Raw genomic sequence first — 25,443 nt, forward strand, 5'->3', positions numbered from 1 at the left:
TCCCGATAAGTGTACATTTGGAGCATCTTCAGGGAACATGTTAGGATTTGTCGTCGGTAGGGAAGGCATAAAGGTGGACCCCAAGAAGGTCGAAGTGATACAAAATATGCCAGTTCCAAAAACTAAAAAGGAGGTGAGAAGTTTTCTAGGCAGGCTGAATTATATTGTAAGATTTATTGCCAACCTGACTAGCACATGGGAGCCCATGTTTAAGCTATTAAAGAAGAATCAGCCGAGTGAGTAGGATGCAGATTGCCAAGAGGCTTTCGATAAAATAAAGGCTTACTTGGTAAATCCGCCTGTCTTGGCGCCACCGACGCTAGGACGACCATTGATCTTATACATGACGGTGTTACAAACTTCAATGGGAGCAATGTTGGGGCAGTATGGAGAGACGGGTAAGAAGGAGCAAACAATCTACTATCTGAGCAAGAAGTTTAATGAATGTGAATCCCGATACTCAACAATAGAAAGGACTTGTTGCGCCTTAGTGTGGGCATCTAAGAGGCTCCGACAATACATGTTGAACTATACTACTTGTATTGTCTCCCGAATGGATCCTTTAAGGTATATCTTTGAAAGCCCTCATGTTTCTCTAAGAATGACGAAATAGCAAATGATGTTGTCCGAATTCGAGGTTAAGTACGTTACTCAGAAATCTGTCAAAGGCGGAGCAACCGCAGATCAATTGGCAGAAAGCCCTATAGATGGGGGACACAAGACACAAAATGAGTTCCATGACGGTGGGATATATGGCATAGACAAACAAGGGGAGGATGTTTGGGAGATTTACTTTGATGGAGCGGTTAATATGCATGGGAACGGTGTTGGGGCAGTAATTATCTCGCCGGTCGGTAAGTAGTACCCCGATGGAAATCAAGCTAGACTTTGAATACACTAACAATATCGCCAAATATGAAGCATGCATCAATGGCCTTTTGTTTGCATGTGAGCTGAACGTGAAGAAGTTGAGGGTATTCGAGGACTCCGCACTTATCATTTACCAGGTCAATGGCGAATGGCAAACTAAGGATATGAAACTCATTCCATATCATAAATACTTGTCTTCCTTAGCTAAGAAATTCGAAGAGATCTGCTTTTCCCATGTGACCCGAGACAAGAACCAGTTCGCGGATGCTCTAGCAACCCTGACTGTGATGACTAAATTGGAAGTACACGCTAATGTGCGTCCAATTCAGGTGACTGCTCAAGATGAACCTTCTTACTGTTGTGCTAACGTAGTGGTTGATGGTAAACCTTGGTATCACGATATAAAGATATATATCCAACACATAGAGTACCTAGAGGGGGAAGTGACGTGAATAAAAAGACGATCTGTCGTCTAGCAATGACCTTCTTCCTAAACGATGAAGTTTTATACAAAAGGAGTCATGATGGTACGCTCCTCAGATGTGTTGATACTAGGGAAATCCAGCTAATCATGAATGAGGTACATGAAGGGATATGCGGAACTCATGGCAATGGTCACATGATGGCAAGAAAAATTCTGAGAAGTGGCTACTATTGGACCACTATAGAGGCGGACTATGTGGGTTACGTCAGGAAGTGCCAAAAATACCAGGTGTACGCGGATAGAATCAATGCACCACCTTTCCCATTGCAGAGTATGGTCGCCCCATGGCCTGTCTCAATGTGGGGAATCGATGTGATTGGGCCTATAAGCCCCAAGGCTTCCAACGGTCATCGTTTCATTCTAGTGGCCATAGACTATTTCACCAAGTGGGTAGAAGCTGCGTCATACAATAGTATCACTCAAAAGGTGTTCGTCAGATTCCTCTGGAAAGAGATCGTTTGTAGATATGGGATCCCAGAAAGGATAATCATTGAGAATGGCACTAATATCAACAGTGGCGAAGTGAATAAGTTGTATGAAATGTGCAAAATCAAGCATCACAATTCGACCCTGTATAGGCCTAAGATGAACGGTGCGGTTAAAGCGGCAAACAAGAATGTCAAAAATATAGTGGCCAAGATGGTGGAAAACTACAAGGATTGGCATGAAAAGTTACCACATGCTCTACATGAATATCGCACCAACATTCGGTCAAGTATTGGGGCAACCCCGTTCTCACTAGTGTACGGGATGGAGGCAGTTTCACCCATCAAAGTCGAAATCCCCTTGCTTAGGGTTTTGATGGAAGCCGAGCTCGAGGAGTCGGAATGGGTCAGAGCCAAGTATGAGCAGTTGAACATGATTGAAGAGAAGAGGTTGGCGGCCATCTTCCATGGTCAATTATACCTGGGTAGGCTGGCTAAAGCTTTTGACACAGGGGACCTAGTGCTTAAGAAGATACTCCCAAATCAGGATCAGGAAGACGCTCATGGAAAGTGGGCTCCAAACTATGAAGGTCCTTATATTGTCAAGAATGCATTCTCGGAAGGAGCTCTAGTCTTGCAAGACATGGATGGCAACATTCTACCCAGATCTGTGAACACAGACGCAGTCAAGAGATTCTATGAATAAAAAATATATAATAAAAAAGGGACCCGTTAGGTTGAAAACCCGAAAGGGCGACCTAAGCGAAAATTAGGGCACAAACAAAAGCCTATTAGGTTGAAAACCTACAAGGGCGACCTAAGCAAAAGTTAGGGCAAATAAGAAAGGCGTTTCTCTTGCAAGACTGTCACACATGTGTAGAACCGATGTCACACTTGCGGATCATGGGAGTTGCGAGCAATGCAGAAGGCAATGGGATTTCTTGGAGGAATCAAACAAGCATGACACAACAGTTCAGTTATTCGATCATCATAAGCGATTGATTGATGAACAAGCAATTACTTTATACTAGGGCAAAAAAAAATTTTGTAACTTGAATTATCATGTGTAGCGTACATACTCTCGAATCTCCCCGTGTAAAACTCTTTGAATATCAATAGAAGAAAGTTCATCCATTTCCCTCCCTTACCCATGTGCATGCATGTTTACTTAGATAAATCTCAAGTTGCGTAAATATGATATTCGAACTTCATGATCAAATAACTTTTATGATAATATGTTTCACTAGTGGCTCATGATACTAAACTCATCGAATCGTAAACCCGATGCATATGTTAATGGAGAAAGGAATTGATATGTCTTCTAGTGGCAATGGAGGGAAATATCCCAAATAGATCTTGTAGTCCCAAAAAATGGAAGAATTAAGACATGATCGATCTTGGTTGGATTAGTTGTTGTTCGTGGAGGAAGCGTGATGGTTTCAAGCAGACTTCATAATGATAATTAAGTTAATCACATATGTGTAACCCATTATACATGCATCATCACAAACACCGTCACCTTACTCGTGCATCATTTGCATTCACATCGTTTGCATTTGCATCATCATATGCATGCATGGCCGAAAGTCTTGACCCCGAGTGGTCTCGCGATTGTGTCTTGACCCCAAGTGGCCTCATCCTATTTTCGACCCAGAGTTCCTCATTATCTGTGCGTTCTCGTGGTCTCCCTTCACACCTGACCCCCCCATTGGTCTCGTGATTGTGTCTTGACCCCGAATGGTCTCGTGATTGTGTCTTGACCCCAAGTGGTCTCATCCTATTTTCGACCCACAGTTCCTCATTATCTGTGCGTTCCTGTGGTCTCTCTTTACACTTGACCCCCTAGTGGTCTCGTGATTGTGTCTTGACCCCAAGTGGTCTCATCCTATTTTCGACTATGAGTTCCTCATTATCTGTGCGTTCCCGTAGTCTCTCTTCCCAGGCAGTGGCTGTAGGGGTTCCCACATTGTAACCCTAAATCCCCAACTTAATTTTGCCCTAATCCCAATTTAATTTCAAAACCTAATTCCTATATTAATTAAACCCTAAACCCCAAATCAATTTTACCCTAAAATTCCAAACCAATTTCAAAACCCTATCCCCAAAATCCCCAATTTCAATTTCCATTTCCTATGTATGCTTTACGTGTTGTGTAGGTTTAGTTTGTGTTTTTTGTTTTTTATTTATTAAAATTCGTTTTTTGTTTATTTATTTATTATATTATTAGTTCCTTTTTTTAGTTTATTTATTTACTTAATCAATTTTTTATTTATTTTCTCTTTTATAAATTAGTAATATGTTTAGGTATATACGTAAATGCAATATAAAATAACTTCATTAAATCAATAATGGGTAGTGCATTATGGGACTTGTGCCTTGTCGCTTTACCTCAAAATTGACATTTTCAAAATTAAATCAATAATGGGTAGTGCACTATGGGACTTGTGCCTTGTCGTGTTTCCCTAAATTGACATTTTCAAAATAACTTAATTAAATCAATGAGAGGTAGTGCACTATGAGACTTGTGCCCTGTCGCGTTACCTTAAATTGACATTTTCAAAATTAAATCAATAATGGGTAGGGCACTATGGGACTTGTGCCCTGTCGTGTTACCCTAAATTGACATTTTCAAAATAACTTAATTAAATCAATGAGTGATAGTGCACTATGAGACTTAAGCCTTGTCGCGTTACCTTAAATTAACATTTTCAAAATTAAATCAATAAGGGGTTGTGCGTTATGGGACTTGTGCCCTATTGCGTTACCCTAAATTGACATTATAAAAATAACTTAATTAAATCAATGAGAGGTAGTGCACTATGGGGCTTGTGCCTTGTCGCGTTACCTTAAATTGACATTTTCAAAATTAAATCAATAAGGGGTAGTGCACTATGGGACTTGTATTCTATCGCGTTACCCTAAATTGACATTCTCAAAATAACAATTAAATTAATGAGAGAGCACTATGACACTTGTGTCATGTCGCGTTACCTTAAATTGACATTTTCAAAACTAAATCAATAAGGGGTAGTGCACTATGGGACTTGTGTCCTGTCGCGTTACCCTAAATTAACATTCTCAAAATAACTTAATTAAATCAATGAGAGGTAGTGCACTATGTGACTTGTGCCCTGTCACGTTACCTTAAGTTGACATTTTCTAAACTAAATTAAGGAGAGGTAGTGCACTATGGGACCAATGACCTGTCGCGTTATCTTATGCTATTATTTAATAAACAAAATAAATAAATAAAATATATCAACCAATCAACCTTTTTTCTGAAAGAACTATATAGCCTTGATTTCTCTATTGCAGCTAGAGATACGTAGGAGCAGTTGTTTCCCTGTGAGGCACACAAAAAATAAAAAAATGTTTTTTTTTGTCTTTCTTTATTTTGTTTAATAAGGTGAGGGTAAAAATAATGTTTTGAATAAATATTCACATAACTTATCTAGGTACCATTTTTATAACGAGCGGTATTAGGTGTCTAATACCTTCCTCATTTGTAACCGACTCCAGAACTCAATTTCTATTTTTGAGCAAATCAACCATATTTTCAAAAATTGGTTTTTCATGTTTTCCCTTTAAAAAAACATCGATGGCGACTCCATTACATTTAATTGCATATTTTTCGTCGCGTCCACGAAAGCGGGGTTGCGGCACATATATTGATATCTATATCTATCTTTATAACCATATGAGCATAGAGCTAAAAAAATGGATGTTAAAATTCTTGCAATGTTCTCATGGTGGATCAGTCCGACACATCATAACTCATAATGCGTTGGTTTTGAAGGCTTATTATATGTGCATACATTCATAATCTATCACTAACACTAGGCTAATCAAGCATAAATTTAATGCATGTTTTAAGATGAATATCATGCTTTTTCTGGGAAAGATGTTTAGTCAATGGGTCAACAATATTATCATCACTATGTACTTTGCATATTTTAATGTATCCTCTGTGAATTATCTCTTGAATGAGATGAAATAGTCCTAAGTATATGTTTGGATAGTTGGTCGGATCTTAGTTTTTTAGCTTATGCAATGGTTCCATTGTTGTCACAATATCACTCATTGGGTCCACATTGTTCGGAACAACACTAGTTACAAAATGAACTTCCTAATCCAACATTCTTCCTTTGACGCATTTGAAGCACCAATATGCTCAGTCTTTGTTTATGGAATAAGAAACTATTTCTTGCTTTGAACTCTTCCAACTCAGAGTGCTACCATTTAAATTGAACATGTAACTCAATTGTGACTGTGAGTCATCTTTATCACTTTTGGAAACTCGCGTCAACGTAACCCATTACACTTACCTTGTCTTATCTTCCATATACCAAGAATGCATCCTTAGTCCTTCTCAAGTACTTATGGATGTTCCTGACAGTAGTCCACTTACCTTCACCAGGATAAGATTGGTATCTACTTATCACGCTTAATACATACGAGATATCTAGTTGAGTACGTAACATGCATACATGTTAGATCCAATTGTCAAGCCATGTGGGATCTTATTCATGCCATCTCTTTATTGCTTATTGGAAGGAGAATGGGTCTTCATAAGGTTTATGCCATGTGACATAGGCAAAGATCTTCTTTTAGAATCTTGCATTTTGAACCATTTCAACACTTTATCAATGTATGCACTTTGACTTAGACCAAACAACCTTTTTTATTTATCTCTGTATATCATAATACCCAATATATAGGTGGCTTTGCCTAAATCTTTCTTGGAGAAACATATTCCTAACCAAGGTTTTACAAACTTGAAGCAAGTACTAGAACCTTGAAATCCTTTAGGATCCATTGTTAGTTGTAGGGCATAACTCTTCAATTTTGAATGAACCATGAGCTCTTGCTCTTTTGAGGGTTTTGAGCTACTTCATCATCTTCTCCATCTATTCCTCTTTATTTTTATCTCAATTATATTATTGCTTACAAAATATGCTCCTCATAGTGGCCCAAAGGTTGAGACATGACGCTGCTCCCAAAATGGCCAATTAGAACCCATCATATCGTGAGAAAAAAAATTTACATAGGGTGATACACTTCTCAATAGGAATTGTGAATGTCTCGTTTGTACGAGATGATTTATTAAAAGTCATTGGAGTATTTACTTGTGGACCTACTCCCCACATTCCTCATTGACCAAAACTGCAGCCCTCTCATCCATTCTTCCTTTTACCTCATCATCTCGGTACTCAAATTCCTCCCAAACTATTTATTATTAGCGTCCATTCTAGCTCAAGCTCTAGTGATGCTAATATGAGTTTTATTGGTGTTTTATTTTCTAGGTCGTACAATGATTCCTATTTAAACTTGTATTTTCCAAACCATTTGGTTTAAAATCTTTAATATAAATTATTGAAAAGCTATTTCCTTTACTAAACAATGAAATTTCTATATAGCAAATTGCAAATAGTAAATTGGTATTTCCTTTATTATCAAAATGAACTTATTCTATAGCAAATTATTGTCTTTATCAAAATCAAGTTGTGGATTTTTGGCCTTCAGACTCATTATCTTGAGAAACACCATAAAACTTCAAAGTATACCCTCTATCACTTCTTATGGTAGATCATAATTTTCTTCTTAGATATACTTTCTAGATAAATAATTATTCTCCAAGAGTAACTTTCCTTTTTGACTTGATAAGATTAATAATCATTCTTTTCATTATAAAGATTGTGCCAAAGTAGAGTAGGAGCTTCAAGGTACAATGTCTTCAATTTTATATTTTGTGAATGTTTTTCTCAAGAATATCATGTTCCAAAATCAACAGTTTGAAGATGCTTCTACAATCAAATGTTTGATTATTTCAACTTTATTCATTTTGCTAAGATAATCATCCAATTTTGAGAAACCAATATATGATATTAACATGTATTTCTTAGATAGTTTGACTAAAAAACATTGACGAATGATTCCCAACATATTCCTTTGATTATTACTTTTGAATCCTATTTATTGGGCTTCAATTCTAACTTGAGATCTAACCAAAATTCATCATATTTCAATCCTTATTTTGATTTTTGTTTTTAGTATAGAACACACATTTTTCTCCAAAAAAAAACATCTTTTTTCTAGTCGAGAACATTTATAATATGATATTATTCTTTCCATTTTTTTATTGGTAATTAAAAAAATTACTTTTAAGTATTATAAATATTAAAAAGGTGTTGCAAATAAATAATGAAAAAAACTAGAATGGAAGCATAATTAATATTGAATAGAAAGAAACTAAAAATATAAAAAAATGGAAAATAGAAAGTTAAGCTAAAAAGTAGAGAAGAAGCATATTTAGGACCCAGTAACAACAGAAATCCCCGCCTTACCAGACATGCAAGTACCAACGGTCATTTTACCTTACCAGTTACCGCTGATTCAGTTAAAATAAATTTCTTTAAATATCACACATCATACGACAGCGTTTCACTCTTTCATCTCCCTCGGATCTCAACCAGCTAGGGCTCGCAATCGTAAACCCTAACCCTCATCAATTACGATAATCGCTCCTTCAAAATGGCAATTGCACGTACTGGAGTCTACGTTGATGATTATTTGGAGTGTAAGAACCTTTTCCCCCATTTTTTTCCGGAATTTATCTTCGGATTTTTCGCTGAATTTTCCATTTCCATAGATGCCAGTACATTGCCCGCTGAACTTCAGAGACTGCTCAATACTGTTCGAGAACTCGATGAACGATCCCAATGTAATTGCTTTCTCAAAATTTTCCATCTTGTTTGTTTTTGGGATTAGGGTTAAGTTACCTGTTATATACTATTGAGTGTAATATCTATGCATTGAGAGTATAAAGATTTATAGGTGCATCATCCACCATTGATTTGTATTTTATTTAAGAGTCAATGATGATAATGATTTAATATTCCTTTGTTATTACCATGTTACGTGTATTTAATATTTAATACGTTTTTCAAATATTTATGTATTTTTTGCTGTTTATATTTCTAGGGTATGGGTAACCGGAAATACATGTGTCAGACATTCATAATAAAACCAAATTTCAACAAAAATTGGCAAACAACTTTGGTACAGTACCCTTATTATGGGGAGGGAAATAAAGGCGGAGTTAGAAGATGTTGGGGAGGTCAAAGAAGAATAATATTTTATTTAGGGAAGCCTACTAAAGAAATTTATAATTTTTTAAAATACATAAAAAATTCGGGCAATCATAACTACTACATCAAAATTTTGGGTGCCATATCAACTCCTGTTTCCTAGTACGCATGGTTTTAACATTTAAATCATGGTTGCATTGTGACCTAATGGGACTACTACGGTCCTCATGGTCTAATACGGTTGTGGTGGCGGCTGCAACTGAATCATTGGAGCCACATGACGTGTTGCGACCCTCATTTTAAAACCATATTAATATGTAATTTCTTAGTTTACACTTTGTTTGCAGTCATTGTTGTTTCTCTTCATGTCTTCTTCTCTGTTTATTAATTTTAGTTTTTCTTTTGGTTTTTTTATGATGGAAGCTATGATAAACCAGACCAGGCAGCAAACAAAGTACTGTATGGGGTTTGCATCGCATGGCTCTAAAAAGGGTAACTATGTTAGTGGCCATAACTATAATAATAACAATTATGTAAATGAGGAAGACGATGCAGCTATTGAGAAAATGCGAAAAGAAATCGAGGCAAATCAGGATAGTGCATTAAGTCTATGTACTGAGAAGGTTTTGTTGGCACGGCAAGCATATGACCTGGTGAGCTTTTCCTTCTTTTTATTTGATTAACTATCCTCTTTGAGACTTAAAATAGGGTTTAATGCATATATATATCAGGAAAATATGCGAACTTTTTTGTTAATGAATGGAACCTAAAACAAGGATTATGATGACGAAACATGTCATAATCGCTGCCGCAAGGGCTTTCTGTATGATAACACCGATAAGATGATATCTATAGCATAATGGAGTGCCTTAATGATAATGTGATTAAATTGTTTTTGAAAATTAGAGGTGAACATATCACGTAGACATTATGCTTGCATACTGTAAATAAATTTGCTATCTTTGCTCTTGTGAGATATGTGATTGTCCATACCATAGAGATTCGACAAAGTTTTATATTGGCTGTCGACTGCCGAACACAACCTTCACCTTTTATCCTAGCTTAAGATCGACTATGTATAGCATCAAACACACACAAGTATAATTTTTAGGCGTTAATGACGGGATAGGATCATGTTGTAGTCCAAGAGGCTACTAGAATCACTTACACTTACAAAAATGTTATACATACTCTGAAATGTAGAAGAGTTTACATTTGTTTGCTAAGTAACTGAGTTCCTCCGTAACTGTTATAGCAAGAAGAAACGTATCTTCATGAACACATCTTTGAAGTCAGTACACCTGTACTCTTTTCTTACTCTCCTAAGTGTTCTAGTCTTCACCTGGTACTTGATAAACCTGTAGTCATTTTCCTCCGTAACTGTTATAGCAAGCAGAAACGTATCTTCATGAACACATCTTTGAAGTCAGTACACCTGTACTCTTTTCTTACTCTCCTAAGTGTTCTAGTCTTCACCTGGTACTTGATAAAGCTATAGTCATTTTCCTTCAGTTGGAAATTTATAAACCTCATATTTCAGCTTCTCCTTCCTGCCAGAGAAGCCTCATTTATCAAGGATGGGATCACTCTGTGTATGGCTTGCATGGGGAAGGTTTGGAAAGGGAAGTTCCAACAAACAAAATAGCCCTTAACAACTTTAACTATCTGGCTTATGATGATACCTTTGTAGTTTTAGGATTTAAGAATTTCTATATGCATTATTTTTTAGCTAAATAGATTCCGCGTGATTCCATATTTGTTTGAAATACATGCATTTGCCTTTAGCCAGAAGATATCAAACATTGAGTTGCTGGACGTGAAAGTTTGGAAGTTAGAACCATTAAGTGTAATAATTTAGTTTATCTATATTCTTGATTCTTTTCTTGCATGCTTAACTAAATAGTCCGAACTTTTGTCTGTTTTAGATAATAAGTGTGTGTATTAGCTTTTATTTGTTTTTGTTAGAATAGATGGACCTAAATCCACCCCAAAAGCCAGATCACAGGAGAAGGATTGCCCAAGTCATTATGAATGGCTCTTGACATCATCCACTGATGTGGGACTTAAATACTTGAACACACCCTCTCATGCCTAGAAATGACCCATCTAGAGCGTGGAATTTTGCAAGAAAGTAAATTGGCTTAACTCTACCCTAAAAGCTAGGCTCCAATGCTTCGATACCAATATCTTACAGTTTTGACGAAATGCTATTGTATAACAGTTTCTTAAAATTATTCTGTAGGAGCGCCCTTATTCTTGTTGTTTATGTGTTAGTGTCAACTTACATTATATGACTCAAGATGGTCCGAAGTCTGGTCCTATATTGTGATTATATACATATGCATAATGTGAAAAGGGTTGCTTTGCAATGATTCTAGGGTGCACTTTGCTCAATGATCACATGCACAAGTGTTATCTAGGAAGTCATGTTCATGTGATTTTTTTATTTTTTTTTCATTTTGGTTCCTCTTAATGCATAAAAGGAACATCAGCCAGAGTTTACAAGTTTCAATCTTCTTTTATTTGCTTCAGATAGATAGCCATATAAAACGACTTGATGAGGATCTAAACAACTTTGCTGAAGATTTAAAACAAGGTAAAATAACCATGTAAATTGCGTTCTGGTTTACTTAATGTCATGTATGCACAACTTTATTTTCCTTCAAATTAATCTATAATTATAATCTGCTAGTCTTTTTGCACATTAATTTTGGTTAACAAATTTACCGGGATAAGAATCAAGTGAAAGAGTGCAATGCAATAATCATATCTATATGTATAAGCCCCCCCCAAAAAAAAGCAACATGGTTATCTAAGGTTTGATATTGATTGTCCAATTTTGTCCCAAAAGTGTTTTGTTCTTTCTTGGTTGATGCCCAATTACAAGTATGTTTGATTTTTTCAGGTAAAGGAGTTATTTGGAAGTGTATAGTTTAGTGTTGTTAGACCTCTATAAAGTAACATGTAATGATAGAAGCTAGATCAACCAAAACAAAAGTAAACACAATGCATTAGAAAGAAATAGTTAAAAAGAAAAGGGATATTTTTGGAATCTAGTGGTCTTTCTTTTATATAAAAAAAAAACTTTCCAAAATGTTATTAAAATGGTTTCTGTTACATTATCAAGTTTAGATCTTTCTTATATATCATTGTCTTTCACATTTGTTTTTATCAGAGGGGAAAATACCACCAGAAGAACCAGCAATCCTTCCCCCATTGCCTATAGTCCCTAAACCTGAAAAACGCAGGCCCTCATATGGAACACCTCAATCGAAGAGACTTGATTACAGGGACAGAGATTGGGATCGGGAGCGTGATAGGGACTTTGAGCTAATGCCTCCACCAGGAAGCCATAAAAAGGAATATGCAACTCCAATGGATGTCGATCAACCCATTGATCCAAATGAACCTAGATACTGTGTTTGTCATCAGGTTCTGATTTATTGTTCATAATGTCTTATTATTCCAATTCTCATGGTCAATTACGCTATATTGTATTTAATTTTTTGCTTAAAACACTGTACTAAGAAACTGAAGCGTTCTATCTTATTGCTCAGGTGTCTTTTGGAGATATGATTGCTTGTGACAATGAAACTGTAAGTAAATTTTATTTTGCTCTCTTTCTCTGTCTGCGTTATATACCTCTTTCTTTTTCTCTGGGGAAGTTGGGTTGGTAGAATGCAGGTTGTATTTGACATTCCTCTTCAAGTTCATTACTATATGGTCTTTATCCACTATTCAATTTACCAATTTTATGACTTTTTCAAAAGCTAGATGCAAAACTCTGCCACAGAATATTTACAATGCTTAAGGTATATTGTTTATGGGATCACATAAAATAATGATGTAACTTGGCATCTCAGAAAAGAGGCATGAATTTTGGGTTAACGTTGCTATCTATGTTTTTTCTATCTTGATCTTAACCATTTATGGAACATGAAGCTGTTTCTTTTATCCACAAAAAAATAGTTCAGCAGCTATCTGTATACATATGCACCATGAATCAGCAGGTGACTCAAGGTTAACATAAATTTCAGAATTCTGCACATGGGAGGTTTTTTAAAATCTTATATTAAAGAATCAACTCTTGATGGCGTCTGCCTCCACCCCGAGACAGTAGATGCATATATATTGGTATTAATTAACCAAGGCTAAGTGTTATATTACAGACTCTTGGTCCTATAAATTATATCTATGTTGTGTCATGAAACTACATATATATTCTGTAACTTTTGGAGTTTTACTACAATACTGATGATCAGTGTTTAATACCTTTTTTTTAAATGGCTCATTCATAATTATTGCAATTTTTTTTACATTATTGGGTTTTCTGGTGATATAGTTCTTTCCAGTGATTCACTTTTTTTGTTTTTTCGCCTTGCTAGTTTTGAATCTGAAAGCTTTAATGTTTTTTTTTCCACTATAGTGCCAAGGAGGAGAATGGTTCCACTATGTATGTGTTGGCCTAACACAGGAGACAAGGTTCAAGGGAAAGTGGTATTGTCCAACTTGCAGATTACTGCCACAATGTCATGAATGAGCCTTAGCAGTTAGCACCATTTAAAATCTCATTCATCAGTAGATTTTTTCACTTCTCAGTGAATGCATAACTTTAGAGTTGTGTTATGATTAATTGGGGTAAGGTTTGTTACAAATCCCCTCAGAACAACACTCCCCCACTCTCCCCAAAAATTACATATGGGGTTTGAATTATATATCTTCTGTTTTTGCTTTAAGGTAAGAGTGCAGTCAGTGTAAAGATTTATACACATACGCTTATCATCCACCATTTATTTAGATTACTTTTTTTGAAAAGTCAATAACAATTAAATATTAATGGTGAATGATACAGTAATAATGTATAAAACTCAGAGATATGAAATGTCGGATTATACACGCCTGTGTGATTGTGCAAGATTGTATTAATCTATTGTGGAAGTATTAATCTAAATTTACCATTACTTCATGATGAGTGATGACCCAACATACTATGCTTTGTTTGAGAGTATAGTTTTGGAGGTGAATGGAAAGAAAGTGAGGGCTTTGAAAAGTCTGTTTTATTTGGTAGTTGGGTGAAAGAGAAGGGAATGTTTGAAGAATTTTTAAAGCCATCTGGAATTTCTCACGTGTCTATTTTCGTAGTTCCCTTAATTTTTGGCTTTTCTAGTAATAAAATGTCAAAATACTTCAATACAATTAGTCAAATCATATAATTATATTATTGATCATTTCTCATTATTAATTATATTTTTATAGAAAAAATAAAAAAAAAATGTGCATTATCATTATTTTATTTTTCTCTCATCTAAATTTCACACTTCTCAAGGTGATGATTATCTTCCTTTCTTCTTCCCTTCCTCCCTCATCCTTACCCCTTGATTCCTCTCCTTCCCATTTCTTCATAATTCTGAAACATAGCCTTACTAGAAAATAAATGGAATGGAATGAAATTACTCATTTTCTAAATTTTGACTTCAAAGCTCCGTCATATATTATGAAACGTGAGGTTCACTCCATTTCCGAGGAATCTTATAAATATTTGAAGCTTAAGTTTAACAGCAGCTTAATTCAATTGGCAGTAACACAATAAGCTTGCATGTATTTTTTTATTGCGGAAGGAAGTACAAAACTGCGTTGTTATTTATTAGTTCGAACTTGGAAGCTTGGAATTTGAGTGACAAAAATCCAGAAAGGCACTTTCGTTCTGGTTTTTCTTACTATAACTAACAAGTTTAATGTTTTATACCATGTGAGCATAAATGTAAGACAGGTTAAGAAGTTTTCATTACCTTAGCACCCCAACTATTAAGGATCCACTGGAATGAAAACCTTCTAGTATTGTACATTATTCTTGTTTTTCTATTTTGGCTGAGATAGTATGGGACATTATTCAATTAAACAACTTACTAGGTGGGCTAGGCTACATGTATTGAATGATGTCATAATGTTCTATCATAGATTATGTTTATTGACAAAACATTGACATTCTATATATAATTTTTTGGAAGATAAATGCAAATCCTGCTCCAGAAACAAGCACAAAACTATAAGCCAAGGTGGAGGAGAGGCAGAAGGAAGAGAGATAAAGGGTGAAAGGAAAATGTTTTAGATATCAATCAGGTAAGATTATCATGCTCAATAACTTGTGCTCCTCTCCACTTTTCATCAGGATTCACAGTCACAGGCACCAAGATCGAAGCAGGGCCAGTGCAGATAAAGTAATCCTTCCCATATTTCTCTGCCAAGGAACCAGGGCTAGATACATAAATATCCTCAAACCCCATTCTTATCACCCTAAAGAAAAGCTCACGTCCCTGAAAAAAATAATAACCAAACAAGAACTACTCAAACAAACATGCAAAATCCTTCACCAAATTTAGTACAGGAGAAACTTAAAATGTTTGTTTAGAGGTCCGCTAATGATTCAAATTGCGTACCACATCATATGATGGCGATCACAATATTGCGGTTATGGTGGCCACCGCAACTGTATCACATCGTAATTGTGACGTGACACCAAATCACAATGATTTTGTTGCGTCAGCCCCATCAAATTCAAAAATAAAAAAATTACACCTCAATAGCTGCATTCTTACCTGATCAATGGTTTCAAACTTGGAAGGTGGAGTGTGATAAAATGCCTTTGATCTTTCTTTTGGTGGGGCAGCATATACTCTACTCATCTTATTCTCAAGGAGGGTAAGAGACAGATCTTGCTTTGTCCATGAGCCTGGCTTTGGTTCAGGCTCAGCACCAAAGGAAAACAATCTCTGTGGCTCAGATTTTACTGCTTCTGGTGGAGTCAAGATTTCGAAAGGCGAAGAAAGTGGGGGGTGTGAGATGAATGAGCAGCTTCGGAGACCTTGAATTGCTGTTCCACCTCTTTTCTTGAATCTAAAATGGCTTAGTATAGCATTAGTTAGAGTGATAGGTTGGGGGCTTTTGTTCTTGGCTATAACTGCTGTGGCCATTCTCACAGGATAGAGGGTCACAACATATGTGATGTCAATAAATCTACTAGTGCAGTTCAATTCAACCTGCAGAAAAGAGAAAAGAAGGAAACCAACAAAAAACAATTAACAATTTTCAGTAATTCTATCAGTGCAAGAAGAAGAAGAAACATTAATTACAGGCAGACTCACCTGCCTTGTACTGAAATTCAACTTGTTTATTAGGAAAATGGAAGCAGCAAAAAAGCAAACTCTGGACCACTTAGTCATAATGTCTCTTGGTATCATAGTATCATACATTCATACCATGAATTATCCCTTACGAAAACTCAAACTTTTAGGTAAAAGCCACATCAATGACTTTGTTATATCTCTAACACATTGTTTGTGCTAAATGGTAAGACTGATAATTAAGAAGCAAATAGAATTTTCAAGCAAAAGGGCACTCTTTTAAATTGTGTTTGTGGTCGCAATTGCGGTCATGGTTGTGGTTAATGTGATTGTTGTTATTGTAATATGAATTTTTTTGTGATTAAAAAAATATCTTTGAATTTGATCCGGCGACTAGATGCTGCCTCATATAGTCAAATGTTGCCTGATGCAATCTATGTGGTTGCATTGTAGCTTGATGTGGCGCATCATTATGATTCAGTGTCACACCATGGTTGTGGCGGTCACTCAACCACAGTATTGTGGCTGCACTACGTGATGCGGACCCCAATTTAAAACAATATGAAAAGGTATCTTAGGGTACCTGGAGAGCATCAATGGAATCAGAGTCAACATCAGTTACAGTCCACTGTAAAGTGGAGGGTAGTAACGCTTTAGCACCAGGTTGCACAACTTCATTTAAGACCAAACCAATCCCACCTTTTGTTTTGTAAGGGCCTGGTGTTCCATCAATAGGAGGAATTGTATAAAGAACCTCTTCAAAGCCTTCATCTTTCCAATAAACTTTTGGTTTGTAAGATGTTACATGAGCATCAGGGATGCTAAGTCTCAAGGAGCTGCCATTTCTCACTGTCAGCTCAACAATATTAGACTCCAAGAATTTGATGCCTTTTCTGCCAAATTTCTCATTCAGTGCCTCAGGAGTGGGAAGAATAGTTGTAGTTGTAGTAGATGCTGCTGAAGAGGCCTTAATTAAGTTAAGTTTGGGAAGAGATAAGGAAAGAAAAGAAGCCATTGAGGACAAGGAATGTGCTCCTTTAACACCTTCCACACAGACTAGTGAGTAGCATGTTATAGCTAAGGCTCATGATCCTTAACTGTACACAACCATGTGTTACGATTTTATTTTCAATTATGTTATTTTAACACTTTTTATACGACCCTTTTCTCACAAGTGGATATGGTCGAAAAGAAGAAAAAAAATAACTTTTTACATATGAATGGTGAAATAAAATTTACATCGTGTGCACACCCCAAGTTCTTTAGAACGGAAAACAGTAACAAGTGATCATTGTAATATAATACTCTCAATTTGGTAGAGAATTAGGAATAAGAATGGATATGGGTAGTTACTGAGACCCAACCTATTGCTTCATCTTTGAATTCATACCCATCCTAAATCCGTGTTGACATTTGCTAGGTCTGCTACCTGCAGGTCCTTGGGTACCCAGCAGAAATTCAAAAACTTTAAAAATAATTGTGAGTAATTTATGTAATTATGTGTTTCTTTCCAGTAATCTTATATGTTATTTAGGTAATCAATAAAAAAAACTTAATTTATAAATTTAAACACAATTTAAGTTGACTATTAAATACAACTTATTTTACTCAAACAAATATAAATATCAAATAACATAACATTATAAATTAACAACATAACATCACATTTATGAATTAATATCATATTACGATTATAGATTACAATATAACATTACAAATATGACAATGACGTTGCTATATATATTTTATATAGATTTAGGAAGGAATAGCAGGTCTGGTACCTCGTTACTCAGAGCAATAACGGGTCTCATTTACCTGTGAGTCCAAAACATGGACCCAGACTTGACCCATTGTGGGTACCCTCGGGTCCAAGTATCCATTATCATCCCTATAGAGAACTGTGAATTGGTTCCTATAAAGAACGAACCAGACTTTTACCTACAATTAAAGAATGAACGACAAAAAAAAAGTAACCAATGATGTGTACTCATTTACATAAATAAGTTATAACTAACAAGAAATAATTTTATCAAAAGTTCATTCAAACCTACAAAAAAGTAACACTAAAAATAGTTGTAAAAGAGCTGTAGAAACTTACTGAATCTTGATCCCAAATTTAGGAGGTGTAACAATACTTAATTATAATTAGTAATTAAGATTAATTTAGTAACAAAAATATATATAATTATTTTAAAATTTCAAAATAATATATTAATTCTAAATAATAATAATAGTTAATAATTAAAGAAGTTAAAGAAAATTTTGCATTCATTTAAAGCGCCACTCTTTGTTAAATAGTTCAATTTATTGATGATTGAATCAAGAGTAAACTTTTTAGTTATTTATTTCAATATAAGTTATCATTTTGTCTACAAGAAATTTATTTTTTATTTTACTACATAGTTTTATTTGGTTGCCTTCGTTACTGAAAATGACATTCATGTAGTAGTTAAACTAGAATAGTTAAAATAAGACAAATAACTTGATCAACCAAATAATAATGCATTCACTTTTCGCGTATCGTCAAAGTTGCACTTAGTTTAGAGATGGTTGAAAATTTTCCAAACATAAATGAGTAACAACATCAATAATAAAACGTTAAAATTGGCATCACAAGAAAAAAAATGTCTTACACGCATTGAAATACATAGGATATAGTTTTTTTCACAATAATTTATATATTATAAATATAATGATTTATAAAAATTCATAGAATCTTAGGACTTTTGTTGAAAAGTTTGACAAAAATAATTTAGAATCTATAGTATATTTCTTAACTTTAAAATCAATCTGAAGTAAAATATTAAAAACAATATAAATAAAAAAAAATTAAGAAATTCCAGAGGGCAGCTCCAGCTGTCTTTATCAAGCTCCGCCACGGTTAAGTATACCTCTAACATATCAATATTTAATGTGATAATATACACCTATGTAACGGTCCTCGTACAATAGAGAACCCAAATCAGGGGACTATCATGTTACACCATATATGTGTAATATGGTGAGCGTACAATAACACATTTTTGTTTAATTTGGGATAAAAGTGTACAGTTTAGGCTTTTTCTAGATACAAGAGAATTTATTGTATTACTATCTTAACTTACTTAAATAAGTTAACAGTCCTCGGAACTTGAGCTACTTTTAGTTTTAGTTCCGACATTTTTTTTATTAATTTTAACTTAAATAAGTTAATAATCCTCAGCAACTTTTAGACCCGCTCCTTAAATTTCTAAGCCAGAAGTAGAGCTTATCTGGCATGTTCTGATATAAATGGGCTTTTAAATTAGCTTGGGTCAATCCAATTGTTTAGCAAAATGACCAGGACTAAAAATCAACAATTCCACAAATCTTTGGTGTTTTTAAATTTTAATCACTCAAAATTTGTGTACCAATTTAGCCTTATAAATTTGAAAATTCTAAAATAGTTTTGAAAATATTAAATATGAATCAATTTTTTTTAACCTTTTATAACTTCTTCTAGGAATTATTTTAACCCATATTCACTGTATTTTTTGTTTAACTAATGATATTCCCTGACTTTTTTGAGTAAAGAACTCATGATTATTCCACTCATAAAATATCACTCATAAGAATCCAATTATCCTAAGAATTTAGTTGAATATTATATTACTAAACCAACAAATTGTTAATCATTCGTCATCTTTAAGTATTAATTAAAAAATTTATTCAGAACTAAATTGATAGACAAATTTGTTAATCATTTTTTATTGTTATAACAATCTTTAATTTTTTATATAAACAAGCATACTATGTAATAATGTAATATTTATATATTGTTAGTGTAAAAATTTATACACGATCAGTAAATACATTTTTTTTTCTTTTGATGTATTATATGAATATTATATATTAAAAAAATGTTTATTTTCTTTTTATATATCCGTATACCAACTATAATTATTCAAGCTACTCAGTTAAATTTGAATTTGTTAACCTACTATAAAGTTCACCTTAGTTGTGCCTGTTCAACTAAACAAATAGCTCACATTAAACTGGACTCAACTTGATTGGAGACAATTTTTTAACAAGCGTGACTGGTCTTAATTCCATCCATATTCAAAGCATCGATACTTTTTGGCAACCACCATGAAATTGATTCACTGAAGTAGTAGTCATATTTTATTAAACTAGCTAAAATGAGATACTCCACTACATACCAAGGTCAAACAAGCAAAGGATAATTTGAAACTGCAACACCAACCACTCACACCATGACCAAATGAATGGAAAAACAAAATATAAAAATTAAACAGAACATAGGCAAAGATAAAATATAATAAAAAACCCAAAGCAAAAACATAAAATAACTGCCACTGGTTTAACAGCTCTTGGAAGAGTCTTCAAGTGCTGTAGTTGATCCATTCCCTTCTAACACTGTTGCATCTGTATTAACTGATTCATTCTTCAAGGTTCTATCAAGAGATTTGGGTAATATAACTGTCCCAAATGTTAATTCACTTGGCTTGTTGGCCTGTTATTGAACAAGGAATTTAAAAGGCTTAATCAGGAGAAGAAGCCAGACAAAAGAAGGCGAATATTAATAAACAACGTAACACCGAAAAAGTTGCAAAACGTGTTATACATGATGCGCAAACAAGTATTACCGGTTTTGGGAGCTGTTGTTCTTTAGATTTTCTTTCCTGAGTCACCTTCTCGCGCCCCTCGTAAAACTCAAAATCATCCAAGATGCATGTTTTGCTTGAATGCTCCTTGAAGATTTTGACTATTTGAACACCGTTCTCAAACTTTACCTGCAGAATGAATGATACAAACATTTTTCAGTTGAATTGCGGATGAGGTGGATGGGATATAATAAAATAAGTCATTGTGCAAATACCTCCTGAGTGTCCCTACTGTTTGTTACGGGTTTGTTTTCGTTGTTTTCTAGTGTTATGTGCCTCAACGCGCTATTTGGAACATCCTTTATGACATGCCATATCACAGAAAAGCAACCAGTCCACCTGTCTTGCTGCCAATACTCTACAGTTTTATCAAAATCAACAGGACCTACCATCTCGGCTAAACCAACAAATTGTCCACTAGTGTTGACCTACATAAAAAATACACAAGCAGAAAGGGGCAATTTAGCAAATAAAATCCAAGAAAAACTAGGAATTTACCAGCTAAGGGCTGCGTATTACTCACAGAAAATAACAAAAATATGGGGCAGCCACCAGGCTTCTCCTTGGCTTCCTGATATGCTGCATCCAGCTTCTTGTTTCCGTTAGGGGTGCTTGCCCAAACACTGTATTTTATGCTTTTATGAATATCATCCTCGCTGTAGGATTTGATGACGAAAAATTTTGCATCAGAGAAATTTTCAGAAAAACTTTCCCCATTGTACTGTTCCTTATTGGCAACCACTGGCACTTCCTTGTTGTCACTCTTCGGTGGAAGGTCATGTCCCTTCAGGAATAATGTGACAGGTCCAATATTTTTTGCGGTTCCATTATCAGAACTCTTGGCAGCTCTAGGTCCCTTATTCAGCTCACTAAAACCATCGATATTTCTTTTAAAACGATCAATTCCATATCCATAATTTGTGGCTTTAAACTTGTTATCACTAAACCTTGTTCCGGATCCATATGCAGCAGATCCAAAACGAGAAGTAGATCTTAATGAGTTTCCATATTGGCCATAGTTGCTTGGGTACATTCTGTTGATAAATCCAGAAACCAGATCTAGTCCATATGGATGTCCGGAACCATGCAAGTTCTGCAAACACAAATAGTATGGAAATTGAATTTTGAAATGATATAACATATAGAAATCATAATGTTGCACATGAAGGGGGAGACTCAGGGAGCAATGTACCACAGCACATGAAACATATACAAGGTATTATAATCATGTCAGGTAAGTATGTAGAAATGAATGACACTTGAAGCTCGCTTAGCCTACAAATACATTTGTACTCATGAAGAGGAACATACCGTGAATTGTGGACTTGGCTGAGGAAGTCTTTGGTTCCTTTGAGATGTAAAATCTTTGACAGGCACCGCTGGTGAAGATAGTCCAACATTTGGTCCATGTTTGGACGGCCTATCAGAAATTAATGACACATCCGAAGGGACTGCTGACTGTATACCATAAGAATTCATTTTTGAACCTTGATATTCTAACGAAGGAACATATGCTGGCAAGCTAGCCCCCGGATACGAATCATTTGAATTCAAAGATGAGTGTTGTGAATTTGTTAAAAATGGCTTCAATCCATTTTTATTTGTACTATCACCATTGGCAATGCTAACATTGTTTCCTTTATTCATAACATTTGACGAAGGAACGTGATTAGCATTAACAGCTGCAGGTATTTCCCCTTGTGGAATACTGACTTTATTAGGAGCAAACGAAACATCAGGAGCTGGAGATTGGTAATAAGAAGAAGGGTACTGGTACTGTTGCAGCCCATAGAGCTGACCATCATGTTGAATAGGTGGAGAAGAGGAACTAGGCGGTGGATACGCTCCATATGGGGTGAAGCCATAACCTTCGTGGTACATATAAGGAGAGTTATCACCGTAAACTCCCTGCTATCACATACATCAAAGAGAACTCTTATCAGGTTCACTGAGGCTTCTTTTATATATTTTCTATCACATAAAATGGTACGAAACAAATCAAAACTAGAAGGCTAGAAACAATAAAAAGGAAGACCAGAAATGACACTTACAAGAAAAGTGACAAAAAAAGAAATGATTATAATTTCATCAAAATACAAGTAGATTAATGAATAGTTCTAGGATCAAAGTTGAAGTAGCAACAATTGCAAATGATGCACAATCATTTAAATTTCTAAACAACTACAATATGGACAAATTTATAACTTAATATGGATTAATATGTATGAGATAATTCGAAAAGTATAAGAAAATACACAAGAACAATGTGGAAATTAGCCGCCATTTATTTTTTGGATTGAATACATAAGAGAAATTAGCCACCATTCAATAGAGCTTGGGTAGCATTTTTTCTAAAAATACTAATAAATAATATTCAATGACAGTATAAAGAGACATATAATTAATCACAAGTCTGGGAACTAGATAACAAGGTGCTTACTGGAGCCATTCCTCCTTCAAGGCTCATATATTGGTTATAAGCATTCCAATCACCATGCCCATCATAACCTGGAAAAAAAAGCTCCCAACATCACACACCATACCATTTTCCGAGACGGAATAGTACAAATCATCAATCTCTAAATTCTTTCTGGGGTAAGCTATCAATATATCTATCCTCAAAATCCACAACAGCTTACCTTACCTCCATAATAATATGCAGCAGATGAGTATCCATTTGGCATATAGGATGGATTTGGATTGAATGGCTTGGACACCCCCTTAGCTGCACCATTAGAAAAAGCATGTCCATTCTGCATTGAAATTGAAATACACTAAAATCAGCTAACACAGTGCAACAACAAACACTCAATTATTGTACATAATTTACGCACCAACAAAAAAAAACAAGTGTTACAATAGCATAAGGATAACCTTCTTAGCAGGGTCAGGAACTCCAATGGTCTTGGACTCGGAATCCAGGGATAAATTATGCAGTAAATCTGCAGCTTCTACAGTAGTATATAGGTAAAGGAAAACCCTTTTCTTTTATTAAGACAACTATTTCATAAGCACAAGACTAAAAACGAAAACTTAACAACAAAAAAACACATAACAAAAAGAAAAAACCCTGATCTAAAATCATTATAAACATAAAAACACTACACACACAATTATATACATACACATAGAACAAAAGGAATAGGGTTTTGAGTTATATGGACAAAACCCACAAATGGAATCAACATGAAAAAGCATATTTCAGAGAATTGAAGAGAAAAAAAGATTCAAACTTTAGAAAATGGGCAACGAAGAATGATTACAAAAAAGTAATAAATATATTTTTATGGTAGTGGGCTCATTCTTTGGGTAAGGAACTAACCCCTCTCAGGTTATGTGATTGCCGGAATCGAACCATTGACATTTTCGTCGTTAATTTGGCAGGACCTTATACTACTAAACTAAACCGATTCCATATTGGTAACAAATGTATATAAAATAGTGAAAATGAGAAAGAGGGAAAAGGATACTGTCAGAGGAAGGAGTAACAGCTGCCATGAGAGAAATGGAAGAAGGGGAAGAGAAGGGTTTGGTTGAGAGAAGAGCAGAGTCGGCGCTAAGAACGTCTTGTTTGGGGTTTATAAGAGAGACAGCGAAGGAAACCTATTTATATATTAATGAAGGTTTGCTTATGAGTTATGACTCTTCTCTAGTGATATACGTGTTCTGATGTAATCCAAAAATTAATCCAATTATTTTGCATTATTTGCCTCATGTTTGTTACACATTAAATTAAACTAACATTTTTAGTTAAGTTTCAAATTTGTAATCCTATCAAAAAAGTTCAAATGTGCAGATACCGCAATTATTTTCAATTTAATATAAATTATGTTTTTTGTTTTAGTTTATAGAAGATATGAATATAAATTATGAAATTATAATTTAATTATATTTAAATAGTTAAAAATTGAATATAAACTAATATATTTTATTTAGTTAATATACAAAAATCATATTTTTACGAGTAAATTTCAAAAGAATATAGTTATTTATTTATGTTATTATTATTTTAGTTATTTTTATACTATTTTTAAAGTATATATTTTTTAGCATTTATCATGATATATATTTTTTAGCATTTATCACATACATACATACATACATACATACATACATACATACATACATACATACATACATACATACATACATACATACATACATACATACTTCATTCAAAGACATGCATCATTAGGTTATAAATCATGTAGGAGTAATATAATATAAGTAAGTTCTTCTTTTATAATATCTAGCTCTTTAGCTTTGCTGATGTGTCCCATCTTCTTTGAGTCCTTAACTTCTATAAATAGAAGTGAGGAGCTCTTATCTTGTAACAATTTTAGAAATATAGAAATTGAATAACAGAATGAGGAGTTAGTTACTTTTCTAATTCTCTCTCTCTCTCTCAATAACCGTCTCAACTTCTTCTTCTTCTTCGATTCTTTGCTTTATTTACATGGTATCATCACCAATGGCCACTGCCGTGAATGATCATCCTGTTAAAGCTTCTTCTCTGCCATTATCTTCTAACATTGTTGCACCGATTCGTGTTCACTCTTCGTTCTTCTCTCTAAAAGTTCCTACTACGAAATTAATAGAGCAGAACTACCTAACATGGAGCTAGTTCATGCTTGCGATGCTCAAATCTAACCGTGCCTTTAGGTTTTTTCAATATACAGATATTCCTCCGTGATTTGTAACTAATTTGGAACGAGAATTAGGTCATGTGAGTCCTACATTCACGACTTGGGAAGAACAAGATCAAGCTGTATTCTCGTGGATTCTAAATCCAATTTATGAAACCCTACATCC

The 25,443-nt window shown here is 34.6% G+C and overlaps 4 protein-coding genes and 1 long non-coding RNA gene across 8 annotated transcripts; 2 read left to right on the plus strand and 3 right to left on the minus strand.

Moving 5' to 3' along the window:
• The first annotated feature begins 869 nt into the window (after positions 1 to 869).
• On the plus strand, positions 870 to 1,322 carry LOC109339673 (uncharacterized protein Mb2253c-like). Its single transcript, XM_019577155.1, has one exon. The coding sequence runs from the start codon at positions 870 to 872 to the stop codon at positions 1,320 to 1,322; it is 453 nt and encodes a 150-aa protein (XP_019432700.1).
• A 6,841-nt stretch (positions 1,323 to 8,163) lies between these two features.
• On the plus strand, positions 8,164 to 13,797 carry LOC109339676 (PHD finger protein ING2-like). Of its 2 annotated transcripts, XM_019577160.1 has the most exons (8): positions 8,167 to 8,356; positions 8,429 to 8,500; positions 9,291 to 9,520; positions 11,400 to 11,463; positions 12,043 to 12,299; positions 12,425 to 12,463; positions 13,294 to 13,604; positions 13,742 to 13,797. In XM_019577160.1, exons 1-7 carry the CDS (start codon positions 8,311 to 8,313, stop codon positions 13,405 to 13,407), a joined length of 822 nt encoding a protein of 273 aa, XP_019432705.1. In that variant the 5' UTR covers positions 8,167 to 8,310; the 3' UTR covers positions 13,408 to 13,604; positions 13,742 to 13,797. The 2 variants fall into 2 exon arrangements, with proteins under 2 accessions (XP_019432706.1, XP_019432705.1); XM_019577161.1 differs by lacking the exon at positions 8,429 to 8,500 and having other exon boundaries at positions 8,164 to 8,356.
• Positions 9,535 to 10,852, minus strand: LOC109339677. Its single transcript, XR_002106697.1, has 2 exons — positions 10,344 to 10,852; positions 9,535 to 10,209 (listed from the first exon to the last, which is right to left on the minus strand). It is a non-coding gene; the product is annotated as an uncharacterized LOC109339677 (long non-coding RNA).
• Positions 13,798 to 14,753: 956 nt separating the features above from the next.
• LOC109339675 (photosynthetic NDH subunit of subcomplex B 2, chloroplastic) lies at positions 14,754 to 17,110 on the minus strand. 2 transcript variants are annotated; one of them, XR_002106696.1, is made up of 4 exons: positions 16,572 to 17,110; positions 15,464 to 15,904; positions 14,852 to 15,181; positions 14,754 to 14,769 (listed from the first exon to the last, which is right to left on the minus strand). XR_002106696.1 is itself a non-coding variant. In XM_019577158.1 (3 exons), the coding sequence occupies exons 1-3, from the start codon at positions 17,001 to 17,003 to the stop codon at positions 14,984 to 14,986; spliced, it is 1,071 nt and encodes a 356-aa protein (XP_019432703.1). In that variant the 5' UTR covers positions 17,004 to 17,110; the 3' UTR covers positions 14,841 to 14,983. The 2 variants fall into 2 exon arrangements, 1 of the variants encoding a protein (XP_019432703.1); XM_019577158.1 differs by lacking the exon at positions 14,754 to 14,769 and having other exon boundaries at positions 14,841 to 15,181.
• A 2,996-nt stretch (positions 17,111 to 20,106) lies between these two features.
• LOC109339674 lies at positions 20,107 to 24,238 on the minus strand. Of its 2 annotated transcripts, XM_019577156.1 has the most exons (9): positions 24,102 to 24,238; positions 23,506 to 23,582; positions 23,276 to 23,384; positions 23,072 to 23,139; positions 21,943 to 22,539; positions 21,155 to 21,724; positions 20,847 to 21,059; positions 20,614 to 20,760; positions 20,107 to 20,480 (listed from the first exon to the last, which is right to left on the minus strand). In XM_019577156.1, the coding sequence occupies exons 1-9, from the start codon at positions 24,127 to 24,129 to the stop codon at positions 20,328 to 20,330; spliced, it is 1,962 nt and encodes a 653-aa protein (XP_019432701.1). In that variant the 5' UTR covers positions 24,130 to 24,238; the 3' UTR covers positions 20,107 to 20,327. The 2 variants fall into 2 exon arrangements, with proteins under 2 accessions (XP_019432701.1, XP_019432702.1); XM_019577157.1 differs by lacking the exons at positions 23,506 to 23,582; positions 24,102 to 24,238 and having other exon boundaries at positions 23,271 to 23,386.
• Positions 24,239 to 25,443: the final 1,205 nt, after the last annotated feature.

This window comes from Lupinus angustifolius, unplaced genomic scaffold (assembly GCF_001865875.1).
Source record: "Lupinus angustifolius cultivar Tanjil unplaced genomic scaffold, LupAngTanjil_v1.0 Scaffold_88_45, whole genome shotgun sequence".
Taxonomy (NCBI): Eukaryota; Viridiplantae; Streptophyta; class Magnoliopsida; order Fabales; family Fabaceae; genus Lupinus; species Lupinus angustifolius.

Bases quoted from the DNA above. Each gene is read 5' to 3' on its own strand.
- LOC109339673 (XM_019577155.1), top strand. From the start codon at position 870: ATGGAAATCAAGCTAGACTTTGAATACACTAACAATATCGCCAAATAT.
- LOC109339676 (XM_019577160.1), top strand. From the start codon at position 8,311: ATGGCAATTGCACGTACTGGAGTCTACGTTGATGATTATTTGGAGT. The intron at 8,357-8,428 runs GTAAGAACCTTT...CCATTTCCATAG, and splicing joins CGTTGATGATTATTTGGAGT to ATGCCAGTACATTGCCCGCT. The intron at 12,464-13,293 runs GTAAGTAAATTT...TTTCCACTATAG, and splicing joins TTGCTTGTGACAATGAAACT to TGCCAAGGAGGAGAATGGTT.
- LOC109339675 (XM_019577158.1), bottom strand. From the start codon at position 17,003: ATGGCTTCTTTTCTTTCCTTATCTCTTCCCAAACTTAACTTAATTAAG. The intron at 15,905-16,571 runs GTACCCTAAGAT...TCTTTTCTGCAG, and splicing joins ATTCCATTGATGCTCTCCAG to GTTGAATTGAACTGCACTAG. The intron at 15,182-15,463 runs GTAAGAATGCAG...TATTTTTTTCAG, and splicing joins AGTTTGAAACCATTGATCAG to GGACGTGAGCTTTTCTTTAG.
- LOC109339674 (XM_019577156.1), bottom strand. From the start codon at position 24,129: ATGGCAGCTGTTACTCCTTCCTCTGACA. The intron at 23,140-23,275 runs GTAAGGTAAGCT...TTTTTTTTCCAG, and splicing joins TGCTGCATATTATTATGGAG to GTTATGATGGGCATGGTGAT. The intron at 20,481-20,613 runs GTAATACTTGTT...GTTCAATAACAG, and splicing joins AACAACAGCTCCCAAAACCG to GCCAACAAGCCAAGTGAATT.